Raw genomic sequence first — 12,687 nt, 5'->3', positions numbered from 1 at the left:
TGCAACACTGATGGTTTGGTATGAGGTCAGGCTGCTTTTGGCTCCCAAATGTTAATGTTTTTATCAGGGTTCAGAGGTCAGTTTGCTTTGAAATCAACTCAGGAAATGGAAATGTGCTGTTACTTGGCAGAAATATCAAAACAAAAACTCTCCATCTTATCTATGAAGAAACCATAAAAGAGAAAGGCTTCAGTTGTGTGAACTTCAATTACCAGTCAAGTTTTAAAGAAAGCAAACTGTTGCAGTACCTCTCCAAAGACTGAGTACGCTTGATAATCACCACACATATAAGCTTTTTCTCACTCACAGAACGCCATTAATGTAGACGCTCAGCTCGCTGCTTGAGTCACCGCTTATTTGTTTGAAGTGGGCTCTTCGCCCTTAGTTGAACTTTTAATAATAATCCTTCCATCACTTCCCTACCTCAGGTCCCACCCGCTATTTGCAGCGCTGACCTTTAAAGCAGGAAGTTACTGTTAACACAGCTCCAGCAGCTGCGACGACAACCTGCTTTACAGCATTTTTCTGTTCAAGTGCAGCACTTGTGCACATTTTCCTCCCCGACTCGCTGCACATGCTCCACCTCGCACGTGCTCGAGTTCAGACTGCAGGGTCTGGCACCTACAATTACGGCTTCAGTTGACAGAGGTGGTGTCGAGTTAAAGGCTGCAACGGCCTCGCCGTTTGATGACAACTGCGTATTGCAAAATTCATTTTCATTCTGCATGATTTTCATTAACTACTCACAGCAAAGGGAGAACATTACATAAACCTCTGATGTAATTCTCTGAGCATGACTCAAAGCACCGGGGAACCCCACGCAGAAGACACATCTCAAAGCTGGTTTCTTTAAGAAAAGACAACATTGCATACATTTATTAGGGATGGACGCCAATTCCAATACATGCAAATCACCACTGTCCTTTAAATGTAGTGTTGACATTATTGCAAACACTTGTCTCCCTGCTGTTTTGTGTATTATATTTTTATTATCTTAGGATAAAAAAAACATTAACAATTACATGGGATGCCTTGTTCTGCATAATTTAACGTATACACAGTGGGAACAGGAATGGCAATGCTTTAGACATCATCACAGCCTCTTCATAACCCCGCCCACCCCCAACCCACTGCCCGCATGCAGTTTGCACTGCACAAAGGCCAAAAGTCACGTGAGACAGCCTGCAAAGAGCACAAGAAGCATTCACAGTAAAGGAGGATAGGAAGGAAGATAGGATGGAGGGGAGGGAGAGTAAAAGATGAGGGGAGAAGGGGGGTGGGGGGAGAGAGGGAGTGAAACAAAGTGACTGCAGCACTGGCCTTGGTTTAGACAGGAGAAGGAGCAGCATAGTCCTAGTATTTCATTCTAACTTCTCCCACACTTCAACTCCCATCTCCTGATTGTGGTAGTCTTTCCATTGTCTTTGACACAAAAAAAGTTTGTTTATATATGCATGTATATATGTATATACATATACGAATGTATATATATATAAACACATTTTTATAGCTACAGCACCTTTTCCCATGGGGCAACAGTGTCAATACCTCGCACATGGTACATGGCCGTGCCAAAGAAAAAAAGAAAAATAAAAAAACAATATATTGGTCAGGATATTTATCTTTTTTTCCCTAAAATTGGCATTTGACATGATGATATTCTATTGCCGTCTGGGGGAGGGAAGGGACAAAGGTTCTTCTTTTGAGTTTATATTCAAGTTTTCTCCTTTTTTCTGGTGTATAATTCTTCTTTTCCTGTTTAAAAAGAGTTCACACTTTTGTGATTTGCGTGTGCTGCTCTTCATCAAAAGGTTCATTTTCCGGATCAGAGTCAGTGGTGTCAGAGTATCGATAATGGTCTGGCTCATTGTCGCTAACGTCCGGGGTGACGGATGTCGAAGTGCTTGCCTCAGAATTCGGCTCCTCCACGGCTTTCGTAAAATACAACTTCACCTGGAATTGGAAATTAAAAAGACAACTGACTTTAGTCTGTGCAATCTAAATAATCTTATTGCTCTTTCCATTATTTATCTAAATCCTGCTAGCCTCTGTCATTGCTTACCTTGAAGTTTGGCGAGAAGTAGCGGTTAGCTTTATCTTTGTTGGCCTTGTCCAAATCATTCTTAGTGAGCGTCAGGATGAGGTAGTCCCTGTCGCTATCCCTGCAGCTGTCCCTGCTCTCGGTGCGCTGCGTCTGCGTCTGTAGCAAAGCCTGCCCCAGTCCCGGCTGCCTCTGGCCCGGTCCCAGCTGCCTCTGGCCTGGTCCTGGCTGCCCCAGGCCTGCTCCAGGCTGCCTCTGGCCCGGTCCCTGCTGTCCCTGGTTCACTCCCGATCCCAGCTGCCCCTGGCCTGCTCCCGACTGCCCTTGACCTGCTATCGGCTGCCTCTGGCCCGCTGCCGATCCCTGGACTGCTCCCGGCGGCCCTCTGCCCGGTCCTGGCTGCTCTGCGCCCGATGCCGACTGCTGCCCTGGGCCCACTCCTGTCTGCCTCTGGCCCGTTCCCCCTCCTAGCTGCCCCTGGCCTACTCCTGGCTGCCCCTGGTCCGCTTCCGACTGCCACTGGCCCACTCCCGGCGGCCCCTGCTGGCTCTCCGCATTATATACTGCCCCGTTCTCCATCTTGTCCCAGCTCTCCTCTGGTCCAGGGATAAAGAAGGTGTTCACCCAGAAGTGAAACATTTTGTCCTAGAGGGCAGAGATGATGGGAGAGGGGATGAGCAACTTTCTAGGTTTTTAATTAAATTAGTTTATGGGCTTATATTTTTCTTGTAGTTACAAATCTCACTAAAAAATACATTAGTCTACCACAAAGTACTTATCAATTTCCCTACAATGTCTGTGTTTATACTGAAGGTTGTAGTGTCATTTGTTGCGTTAGTGAGCATTAGCGGCAGAAGTATGGTGACTATGCAAGTGTCCTCGCTCATAGTACTGAAAGAACTTGTCAACCAGTGCGACAGTGTGGCTCATTCATGTGTTTTAGTAAGTTCTGGACAACAGAAGTCAGTAAAAATACTATGTTTTTTTTTTTGTTTTGATCTTTTCATGGGATTTATGGACAACAACAATAACAGAGTATGTCCACAGCATCACTGCTGGCACCCAGCTAAGTGAGAAAATGCTTAGTCACATGCCTGCGTATTGTTGTTTGACGTAGCAGACGTTGTGACGATCAACAGCAGAAATAAGCTCTTGACGGCAGACAGAAATTTGTCGGTGACGAAAACTTAGCGAATTGGGCTACAATGCAAACACAACTAACCTTCTTCATCATCTTATTCTGTTTATGGAAGAACTCTACTTTGATGTCTCCGCAAACTGGCAGCGGCTGGGGGAATTCGAAAAACATGTGCTTGTCCTCGCGCCGCGTGTGAGCCGGGTGCGACGTGTGAATCTTCACTTTCAGCTGGTACACCACAAACTGGGGATCTGCAAGAGAAAAAAGTTGACATTGCACGGGGAGGAAGGGAGGAGGGGAGGGTGGAGGGAATGGGGTGGGAGGTAGAGGTGAGGTGGGGTGGGGGGGGGGGGGCAAGATTATGAGATTTGTGAGGAGAGGAGACAGAAAACACAAGAAGAGGACGAGGAGTGAGTGACAGAGGAGCAGGGAGTGAATCAAGAGAGCAAGACAGGATACTAGTGTTATTACATGAGTTTGACAAAAGAAAACAGCACAGCACACCACCATCTCCCCACCCCAGCTGAATAAGTGCAAAAAAAAAAGAAAAAAGTGACAAAACATTATATTAAAATTAAGGAAGAGAAAGGGAAAGTTACAGACCACAAAATGTAACACCCAAAGAGACCCAGAACCAGAGACACAGGACCCTATTCTGATAGACAGTCATGATTTGGTCTTTGGTCAGCACAACACGTTGCATATAGAAGAATTTTAACCCTTCCTTTTTCCTGCCAGGGTGGGGGTGGTGTTGGAGATGACTTCATATGCCTGTAAGCTAGTCCTATCCTGCTAGGCAACATGTCTACGTCAGACTGCTCCTGCCTGGTGGATCTCTGGGGCCATATAAAAGCAAATGAGTGAAATGATAATAATGGATGAAAGGCTCATTTACCCCAATGCCAATTCCCTTTCTTGAAGCCCTGAGGGGTCGGCTCGCTCCTGTTTTTAACGGTACTGTCCCCTTAGAGAGAAAGAAGGAGATTATCACAAACAGGGCCTGGCTGGCCTGTCAGGGGCCTTGACAGCACAGCAGGCACAAACACAAGAGCTCTACACAAATATTTACAGATATTTGCATCTACATAGCTTCTTTTGAAAACAACATACAGTACATGGCTTTAAAGTGGAGGTGTGCACCTTATACATTTGACCTGGTGCGTTGTGAGATATACACAAAGGGGAAGGAAGAAAGAGGGAACTTGAGATCACTGAAAACCTCATATGACCACAAAACACTGGATTCAACAAACAGAAATGTGTGACTGTTGGGTTATCTGAATTATCAAACTAGCTTCTCCTCTTTTACTGCTGCAATGAGTGAAAACCTGAGGCTAGAAAAAGGGTGATGTGTGCGTGTGCGTGTGTGTACATGTATTAAGATGTCAAACTCAGAATAGGGCCTTTTTTTTTTAAAAAAAAGGGAGAGTTAGGGAGGAAAAGAAGGATCAATACAGTCAGAGCTGTTCAGCACAGTCAGGTGTTAGGGTGAAAAAGCCACAGAAACGAAGGAAGAGGAGGTGTTTTTTCTGACTGACAGTTAAAAATGGACAAATTCAGATACAAAAAAAGCACAACATTGTGTGACTCAGACACATTTGAGCAGAAAAAAACCTGCATTGTTTGACTTCTTTGCCTCCTAAGGCCATAACAGAGTACTATTACACCACTAATAACTGCTTATTATATACAGTAAAATACACAGCACTAACATATGGACATTTCTGTTGAAAGGCAAAAAGGTGAAAAAATGTCATTATCCTCTTGGACATTTTACCCATGGCTGACAGAGCATTTTAAAGGATGTGGATAGAATAGTCAGTATTGATGTTTATAAAGTTTTGGTTTCAGCTTATGCTTTACAAATAAAGCATATTCTGAGTCTGACTGCTTTGTGTCTGTGTCACTCTGCCACCGAACACAGGGGACAAGTGCCACTGTTTGCATACACACCATTTCACAACAATGTCATACCACTCAAGCTCCGAGCAAACATGCAGTGATATGTAAATACTTGTGAACTGCAGTAACTCATTAACGCTCAAGCGCCGTGCTATTGTATGTAAAAATAAAAATCACTGACCAAGACGTTTAATTCCTCTGGTCACTTTTAATTACTTCCTAGTCGTGTAAATAGAGCACACGCTTATATGGCTTCCGCTGAATGGTTCGGTGTGCATATGCACAGTTTACTTGCCTTGGGCAGGGCTGTGAGTGCTATACTGTGTTTAAACTGTGCATGTTGTAATTCCTCTCAATACTATGCACACAAAAGTATAAATGGACAAAAGACAGAACACAGACTGTTTCTGAGGAAGCTAAAAAATGTAAAAAAATAAAATATCATCTTGCTCAAAATTGCAAGGGCTTGAAGGTTTCTGGAATTTAAAAAAAAAAAAAAAAAATCTTTGAATGTGTGTGCTTTTCCTCAGTGAGAGATGCCAAAGAAAAACATCCTATGATCCTAATGACATTTGAAAATTCTATTATGGCAAACAGAGGAGATCTGATTTTGGCAGAGAATGAGCTGGCCTCGCTGTGAGCAGCAACAAGAGGACTTAATCAATAAGAAGCTGCTCTTTTTAGTCAAAAGGTCCAAAAATAGTGCAGCGAATTCAGCCACACTTGATTTGGTTTTAAAATCCCAGCAGAGGACGACTCAACTCTACCACAGGTGACCCTGCTCTGTTCTGTGGTGCTAAACTGTAGCGTGGGTGAGCCCTACAGTGCACAACGCATCCAAGGCTCTCGTTCCGTTTGAACAGCGGCATTGCATGCCTACGCCCTAGTTTGGAGTTAAAGTTGAACATGAGTGTGACTCACTGCAGGTGCCCCCGCTGAACATAGGGAGAGTCTCGAACACCATTTTGTGGAAGAGGAGCGCCACCGGCTTGTACTCTAGCTGGTTCTTCAGTAGGTAGCTGTAGTAGTAGACGTAGCGGCGCTGGCTTGGGATCGTTACTCCCTGCAACAACATTACACAGACAAAATGATTAAATCAAGAAAATGATTGGCAGACTAACTGATTATAAAAATAATCTGTTGACCTGAAATGACAAAGAGCTGCTGTGTCAAGACATTTGGTCTCAGATGAACACCTCACCTTCTTGTCCCTTGTCCTGACTTCTCCGTAAAAGTCGAGTGCTTCTTGGGCCTCCAGGAATTTGCCGCGATGGAGTAGATAGGCGCAGATCATGACTCCAGTGCGGCCCTTCCCGGCCTTACAGTGGATGGCCGCCACGTGATTGTCATCCTCACTGAGCCACTGGTCCAGGTCTTCACAAAACGGCTTAATTAGCTCCAGCTGAGGAGGGTTGTGGTCTTCGAAGGGGTACTGTGCAACTGATGCGTGACGGGATGCAGGGCCCACGCAAAGTTGGAACCGGAGAGGGGAAGATTGTGGACCGGGAAACACAGCAGCAGACGGGTCGGGGGATACGAGATGGGGTGGGGGGGGTGGCACAGTGGACATTTTGTGAGATTTTTGCAATATTGTGTGTCACTCGGCTTTTAGATCAGACTGTCAAAGGGAAAACATCTAGAGAACATATAAAGCAGCCTACCTCTGCAGTTAAATTTGGCAGCATCGTAGTGTCTTTCTGCGCAGCTGAAATGGGAAGAACAGAATCCAGTTAACGACCAAACAGAGGAAGTTAGTGGGTAAACAAAGAACAGCACAGCTAGGAACGACACGTGGAACACTTACAGGTTGTAGATTTTGTAATGGTTTTTATGCTTCGAATCCAAAAACCTGTTTTGCAGGAAGGAAACACAACCACACAAAGAATATACTTATTAGATCAATAATCAAGCTCAACAGCCAGCGCAAAATGAATAAAATATAAATATACTATGATAAAAAGACTTTCTCTTCTGCTTTTCTATGATTACATAGCAGAAGCAACACAACTCACCGTACTACATCATCTATATTGTTTCTGTACACTCCTTCGAGTCTCTCTGCTGGAAAGCCCATAGCAATGATGTTTGGGTAGATGTCTGTTCAGGCAGGGGTCAAGGAAATGTACATTGTGCGTACCTGTGGAAATCAAGCCTTTACAGAAAAGACCATTACCGTGGCACCCAGCTTAATATATTTATTGACAAATTCTTAAAGCTGATAACTTATTAAAAACAGCATATAATTTTAGTCTTTAGCTGTTGAAAGCATCAGCCAATGACAGTTTGAGGGTGTAGTTATGGATATATAGGAGCTGTGTTGGTCACTGGTGTGTGTGTGTGTGGTGTGTGTGGTGTGTGTGTGTGGTGACAGATGGCCTTGACAGTGAGAAGCAGGCAGAGAGGAGGACGGGAGTAACAGCGTTCCTGCTCAAGCCAGGCCCACATGTGGGTGCACGAGGAGAGTCTCCGCTCCCTGACCTGCATGTATTTTTAGAGACCATAGTTATATTGGGATGATCGCAAATGTTCAGCTTATCTCTCTTTCGAGCTGAGCCGGAGCAATTTGAATATCTAGCAGATCGAATACAGGGAACATGAAGTCACACAGATAGGAGAAAAAAGAAAAAACAAACATTTTGTCAAACAAGAATCCTTTGTGTCATGACTTGCAGGTTGCAGGTGCAGCACAAGGTAGCAGTTGTGTCTCAGTAACATTCAGCGATGGATGACACGCAAGTGGGACCGAACGCAAAACAGATTCCACCAACAGCTATACTTTGTGTTTACATCGAACTGTGGCTCCACATTTGAGAGCAGGATAGTGATGGAAAATGTCCTGGCCAATTATATGGTAACATACATTCAGTCTTAAAGGCACACATCAGTGTCATGTTGCAGCAAAAAGAATAATTGAGTTGGCATGCATGTCTTTGAGGCTTGGCTGCAACGCCTACCTGTAACTGAAGTCTGCTTGTCGCCATACGCTGCGGGATTTCACACTTTAACCACTGACTAAAGGGCAACCTTTTCTTACACTTCCTGCGCCATGGTGTCAAAAATAGAAAAGCTGAATATTTCTAATTGGATGTGTCTGGGGTTTTTTTTGAGCAGACCTTATTTTTCCAGAGTCAAATCACTTTTTAACCGGTCAGAAAAATTTGACACACAGATCTGACAGCTCTGGTAAGAAAGTGCGACTGGCTCTGCACAATCCTCGACTTTGCCTGTGTGCATGCATACAAGTACCTGTACATGCAAAAAAGAAGAGGAAAAAAAAAGAAAAACACACACACACACACACACACACAAGCCTTTTTCATGCTACAAACACACACGGTTCATTGTTCAATCAGCAGACGTGCTAGTGGGGAAAAATGTTGGAATCCAGAACAAGTAGCCAAGGTCAACTGTACGACAACTGATATATACTGTACACAGAGATAAATGCAATCTCAAACATTTTTGGGTGGCGATCTTCAATGACCCTTGTAAGAAGGACTCGATAAGTCCCTTAATGCACCTGAGATATGCTCAACACAGGCCTTGATGCATGAATTCAACAAGCCCAATAGCAAATCTATGGTATTATTTGCATACTGCCAAGCTACTTCCCTGTAGCTCTCAACACAGTAGCCTATCTGTACATACTATGCCATAATCCCTTCCAATAATGCCTCAAAGGCCTAATTAGGACCCAAATACAGGTTTTCTATGCTATTTAATGGGCTACTCTTGGACCTACTGGCAAAGTGATCCCAGTCAGACTATTCTAAGTGTTTTTAAAAAGCTCCAGAGGTCCCAGGAGAGCCTGAGCCCAGGGGATGGGGGGCTTGGTCTCTGCAGCTGGGAGGAAACGCACATGCGGGACCCCCGACGGAAGCTCCATGTAGGAGGAAAAAAAAAAAAACAAGAAAATCTGCCGTTTTAGACACGCCTTTTCTTTAAAGCCAGCCCTGCCTCGGCTCTATGCATACGCCAAATCCACAACTGAGAGCAAGAGAGAGGGGGGAAAAGGGAGAGTGGGAACGCTGAGCGAGGAGGGGGTGGGGAGGACAGGAAAGGAGGAGAGCAGAGGAAAGGGGGCAAGCAGAGGGAGGGAGAATTAGAGTGGGAGTAGTAAAGAAAAAGAGCAAAGGAGAGGTGGTGGGTTGAGAGGGTAAGAGAGGGAGAGAGCACTCAGACAGCAACGCTGATACAAGATCACTGGCAACTCTATTTTAAGGGCAATTCCCAGAACTGTGATACTGCATTACATAACAGCAGAGAGCCCATATTGTTTTTAGACACCATGCCAAAAATGATAAAAGGGATAGTTCGAAAGGGCCCACATCTGAACAAGAGGAGCCTTCAAGCCAAAGAAAGGTGTCACTTTTGAGTGCCATGCCCCCTTAACACCTGCACACCACAGAGTCCTGCCACTGACAGATGTGACATAAGCTTTACCACATTATAACACCAAGAAAAAATATCTCATCAATTGTTGTGATGCACACATTTCAGCATCTGCAGTCACACATACATCACAGCTGACTTATGAACGTATTTCAATATGTTTCTATCTCTGGTGGCAGTATTGAATCAAGGTAACTCACTCAGCTTTACATTTCCACTTCTCTGGGAAAAGGAAAAAAAGGCCACTCAGCAATGCTATCATCGATGCCACAATACTAACAATAACCAGAGCAAATTCAGACCATAAATACACAGGCCTGTTTAATTTTTTACATGCTGTGCAGAATCAGATAAGGCTGCAACTTTCATCATTTTCAATGTGGATTAACCAGCCATATACTTTCTCCTGCAACTTGTTAGATTTGAGGGGAAGGAAGCAGTGAATGTTTGCATTAAAAAACAAACATAACAGACAAACAAATGACTATCAAATAGCTGCAGATTTAACTTATATTGGCTGTCTTGTCAATTAGTCAACTACTTGTATCAGTTGTAAAAACAGAACATCCACCACAAATATGACCCACTCTTAGTACTGTCACACAGAGTTTGCATTTAGATGGCCACGATCAACCACATCAGCTTCTAATCTAGTCTATTCCCAACCAAGTAAGTAAAAGGTACTGATGATACCACACCAGGGAACCAGGTCAACTATTATCAGTGGTAATAGATAAGGAATGAGTCCTGCAGATGGGGCCTGATCAATACTTTGATCCAGAAATTTTCATGTCTCCATAAAGGGAGGGGAAAATATTAATTTCTTTGATTTGTTGGAAATCCATCAATGAATACTCACCCACAGAAGACACAGGTGAGGTGAGATACAAAGTGAGAGTGAGCTTACACAATTTTATCGTCACAAACCAGAAGACCTACCATATAATACATGTAGTCTATGTAGGTGTGCGAACTTAAAAATACATTAAATAGACAGACATTTTAACCTAGGTACTACAGAATATCTCTCATGCCTCCGAACCACTAGCTGAATAAAAAAAAAACAGACCTAATAGCACTAACAATTTCACACGCTAGGTCCACCACTGTTTTAAATGTCCTTACGTTTTTCAAAAATTCAAATCATTATTTAAACCCACACTGCTGCCCAGTTCAACGGGCTTTTCCAGCTGTAATATGACTGTGACATTTATGCGTGCTGGTTTGACAGATCCACCATCTTTCAAACATGCTGGGTGACAGCAAAGCTGCGCTGTCTAACCAACTAGCCAGCGAGCTAAGTAGCAGCTAACTCCCTCACATCTCTGCTTCCACTTCTACTCATCAATGCAACTATTACACGTTACAAATCAGTGTCCAGGGTGCTGTGAAAATAAGAAACACAAGGAAGGATACATGTTAAGTCCAGGTCGAACCCATCCTCTTGATATCTCCTTTTGTTCCGGCTGACCATTTCTTTAATAATCGCAGCCATTGTAGCAGGTGACAGGAGTCTATATGGGATAAATGATGAAAACGTTTTTTTTCTATTATTGGCTGTGTGGTCGTGTTTGTCGCAGTCTCTGGGTCTGCTCTCTGATTTTTGCAGGTCCTGGCAGAGAGGTGCTAGCCCGCAGAGCTAGCGGTGGCTGTGGGTCGGATTAGACAGGCTTCCTCTGGATCATAAAGACGGGCCTCGCTCTGCTCCTCCGTGCAGGCCCGACTTTCCCAATCCTGCAATTCGTCTAGCAAACACCTCCGAATTAAATACATGCAGTTGTCCTCAGATAAACCTCTAGGTGCCAGACGCGGTCCAAGCCGGTGGCTCAGTCGCAGCAGCCGCCGGGATTGACAGCGAGATAGAGGACTCACCGGTTCCCGAAACCCGTATCCAGACGGAGCTAGCTCGCTAGCTAAGCAGCTAGCTAGCACAGCTAGCTAGCAACAATAGCTAATGCTACCCCCTTCTTCGATCCAAAAGGCTCCTAACGATTCAACATTGTCATCGACTGATTGCCAAGAACACATCTGGAGGGAAAAAGTGACAGGCTCCACCTTAAATGTATATAGCGTATACAAAGCTCAGGAATCGGCAGAGATTTGTTTGACAGCTCGGTCCCGGGGAATCATCTTCTTTTCTCGCTCCTCTCGCTCCAGCTGAACTCTCAGGCTCCCATCATGGCCTCCACCGAGGGAAAAAAAGAAGGTAGAGCAGGCTGGGATTTTAGAACAAATATCCCTACGCCCTCACCATATAGTTCTGCAGCGGAATTAAAACCAGCAAATGCAGTGTCAAGTAAGACTGTTTCAGTAATTAGTATTAGATGCTCATTAAAAACCTCTTATATGTACGACTGACTTAGCCCTGAAAGAAAGCGCAGCTATCGAGTTATTTCATGCTTTTGGCGGAAGGATAAAGTGGGTCCGCTCGCGACGCTCCCTTCTGTCAAAGTGATCACGTGTGGCTGCAATTAGGGAAGTTTCCAACATAATGTCACTTTTCGCGGTTTAAACTGTAATTTCGGACTGTCGCTAATCTGTCAGAGTAACGTGTCAATCCATAACACGTATATTATGTTTACACTCGAAAATTAATTCACTTTAAAGTGCAAATCAAACCTAAAGTCAATCCTAAATTATACCAGCGTTGTTAATTGCATGGGCAGTGTTATCGTTTTCACTGATGCAGACTAGCAGTGAAAAAACATTATACGTTATACACACTAAGATTAAATATATATCCATAGCCTAAATTTGTATGGTGACATCTTAAATAATAATTCTTCTTATTATTATAATTTGCATACACGCAGACACTAAATGATGAATGAATGAATAGATAAGAGGTTGAATGTTGATGAGGATGAGGATGCAACTAAAATAATTATCTCAAGTATATCGTTGGGTAGGGTTTTACAAGGTTTAAATTAAATCTGAAAATATTTTTCAATTAATTATTTTGTTGATCTACAGAAAGTTACATTTTAGTTATCAATTACCAGTGCCAAAAAGTCACTGTATCCAGCTGTTCACGTATATTTACTGGTTATCTTACTCCTTTAAGAAAATGGACTGGAGCAATGTGAAGATGTCACTTTGAAATGATGGGATTTTGATGGGATTTTTTTCCTGATATGTTATAGATATGTCATAGAGAATCAAATAGGCAGATTAATCAACAACAACAACAATCGCTAGTTGCGGCTTTATTTCC

General features: G+C 43.6%; 1 protein-coding gene across 2 annotated transcripts; it reads right to left on the bottom strand.

Annotated features, from left to right (window-relative positions):
* Positions 1–844: 844 nt before the first annotated feature.
* Positions 845–11,810, bottom strand: LOC108897292 (phosphatidylinositol 3,4,5-trisphosphate 3-phosphatase and dual-specificity protein phosphatase PTEN). 2 transcript variants are annotated; one of them, XM_018696847.2, is made up of 10 exons: positions 10,890–11,810; positions 7,094–7,178; positions 6,886–6,930; positions 6,743–6,786; positions 6,283–6,521; positions 6,003–6,144; positions 4,075–4,143; positions 3,264–3,430; positions 2,063–2,686; positions 845–1,953 (listed from the first exon to the last, which is right to left on the bottom strand). In XM_018696847.2, the coding sequence occupies exons 1-10, from the start codon at positions 10,966–10,968 to the stop codon at positions 1,771–1,773; spliced, it is 1,677 nt and encodes a 558-aa protein (XP_018552363.1). In that variant the 5' UTR covers positions 10,969–11,810; the 3' UTR covers positions 845–1,770. The 2 variants fall into 2 exon arrangements, with proteins under 2 accessions (XP_018552363.1, XP_018552365.1); XM_018696849.2 differs by lacking the exon at positions 4,075–4,143 and having other exon boundaries at positions 10,890–11,805.
* Positions 11,811–12,687: the final 877 nt, after the last annotated feature.

Source organism: Lates calcarifer, linkage group LG16_LG22 (assembly GCF_001640805.2).
Source record: "Lates calcarifer isolate ASB-BC8 linkage group LG16_LG22, TLL_Latcal_v3, whole genome shotgun sequence".
Lineage (NCBI taxonomy): Eukaryota > Metazoa > Chordata > Actinopteri > Centropomidae > Lates > Lates calcarifer.
Note: the sequence above shows the minus strand (reverse complement) of the source record. Positions and strands in the feature narration are given on the sequence as shown.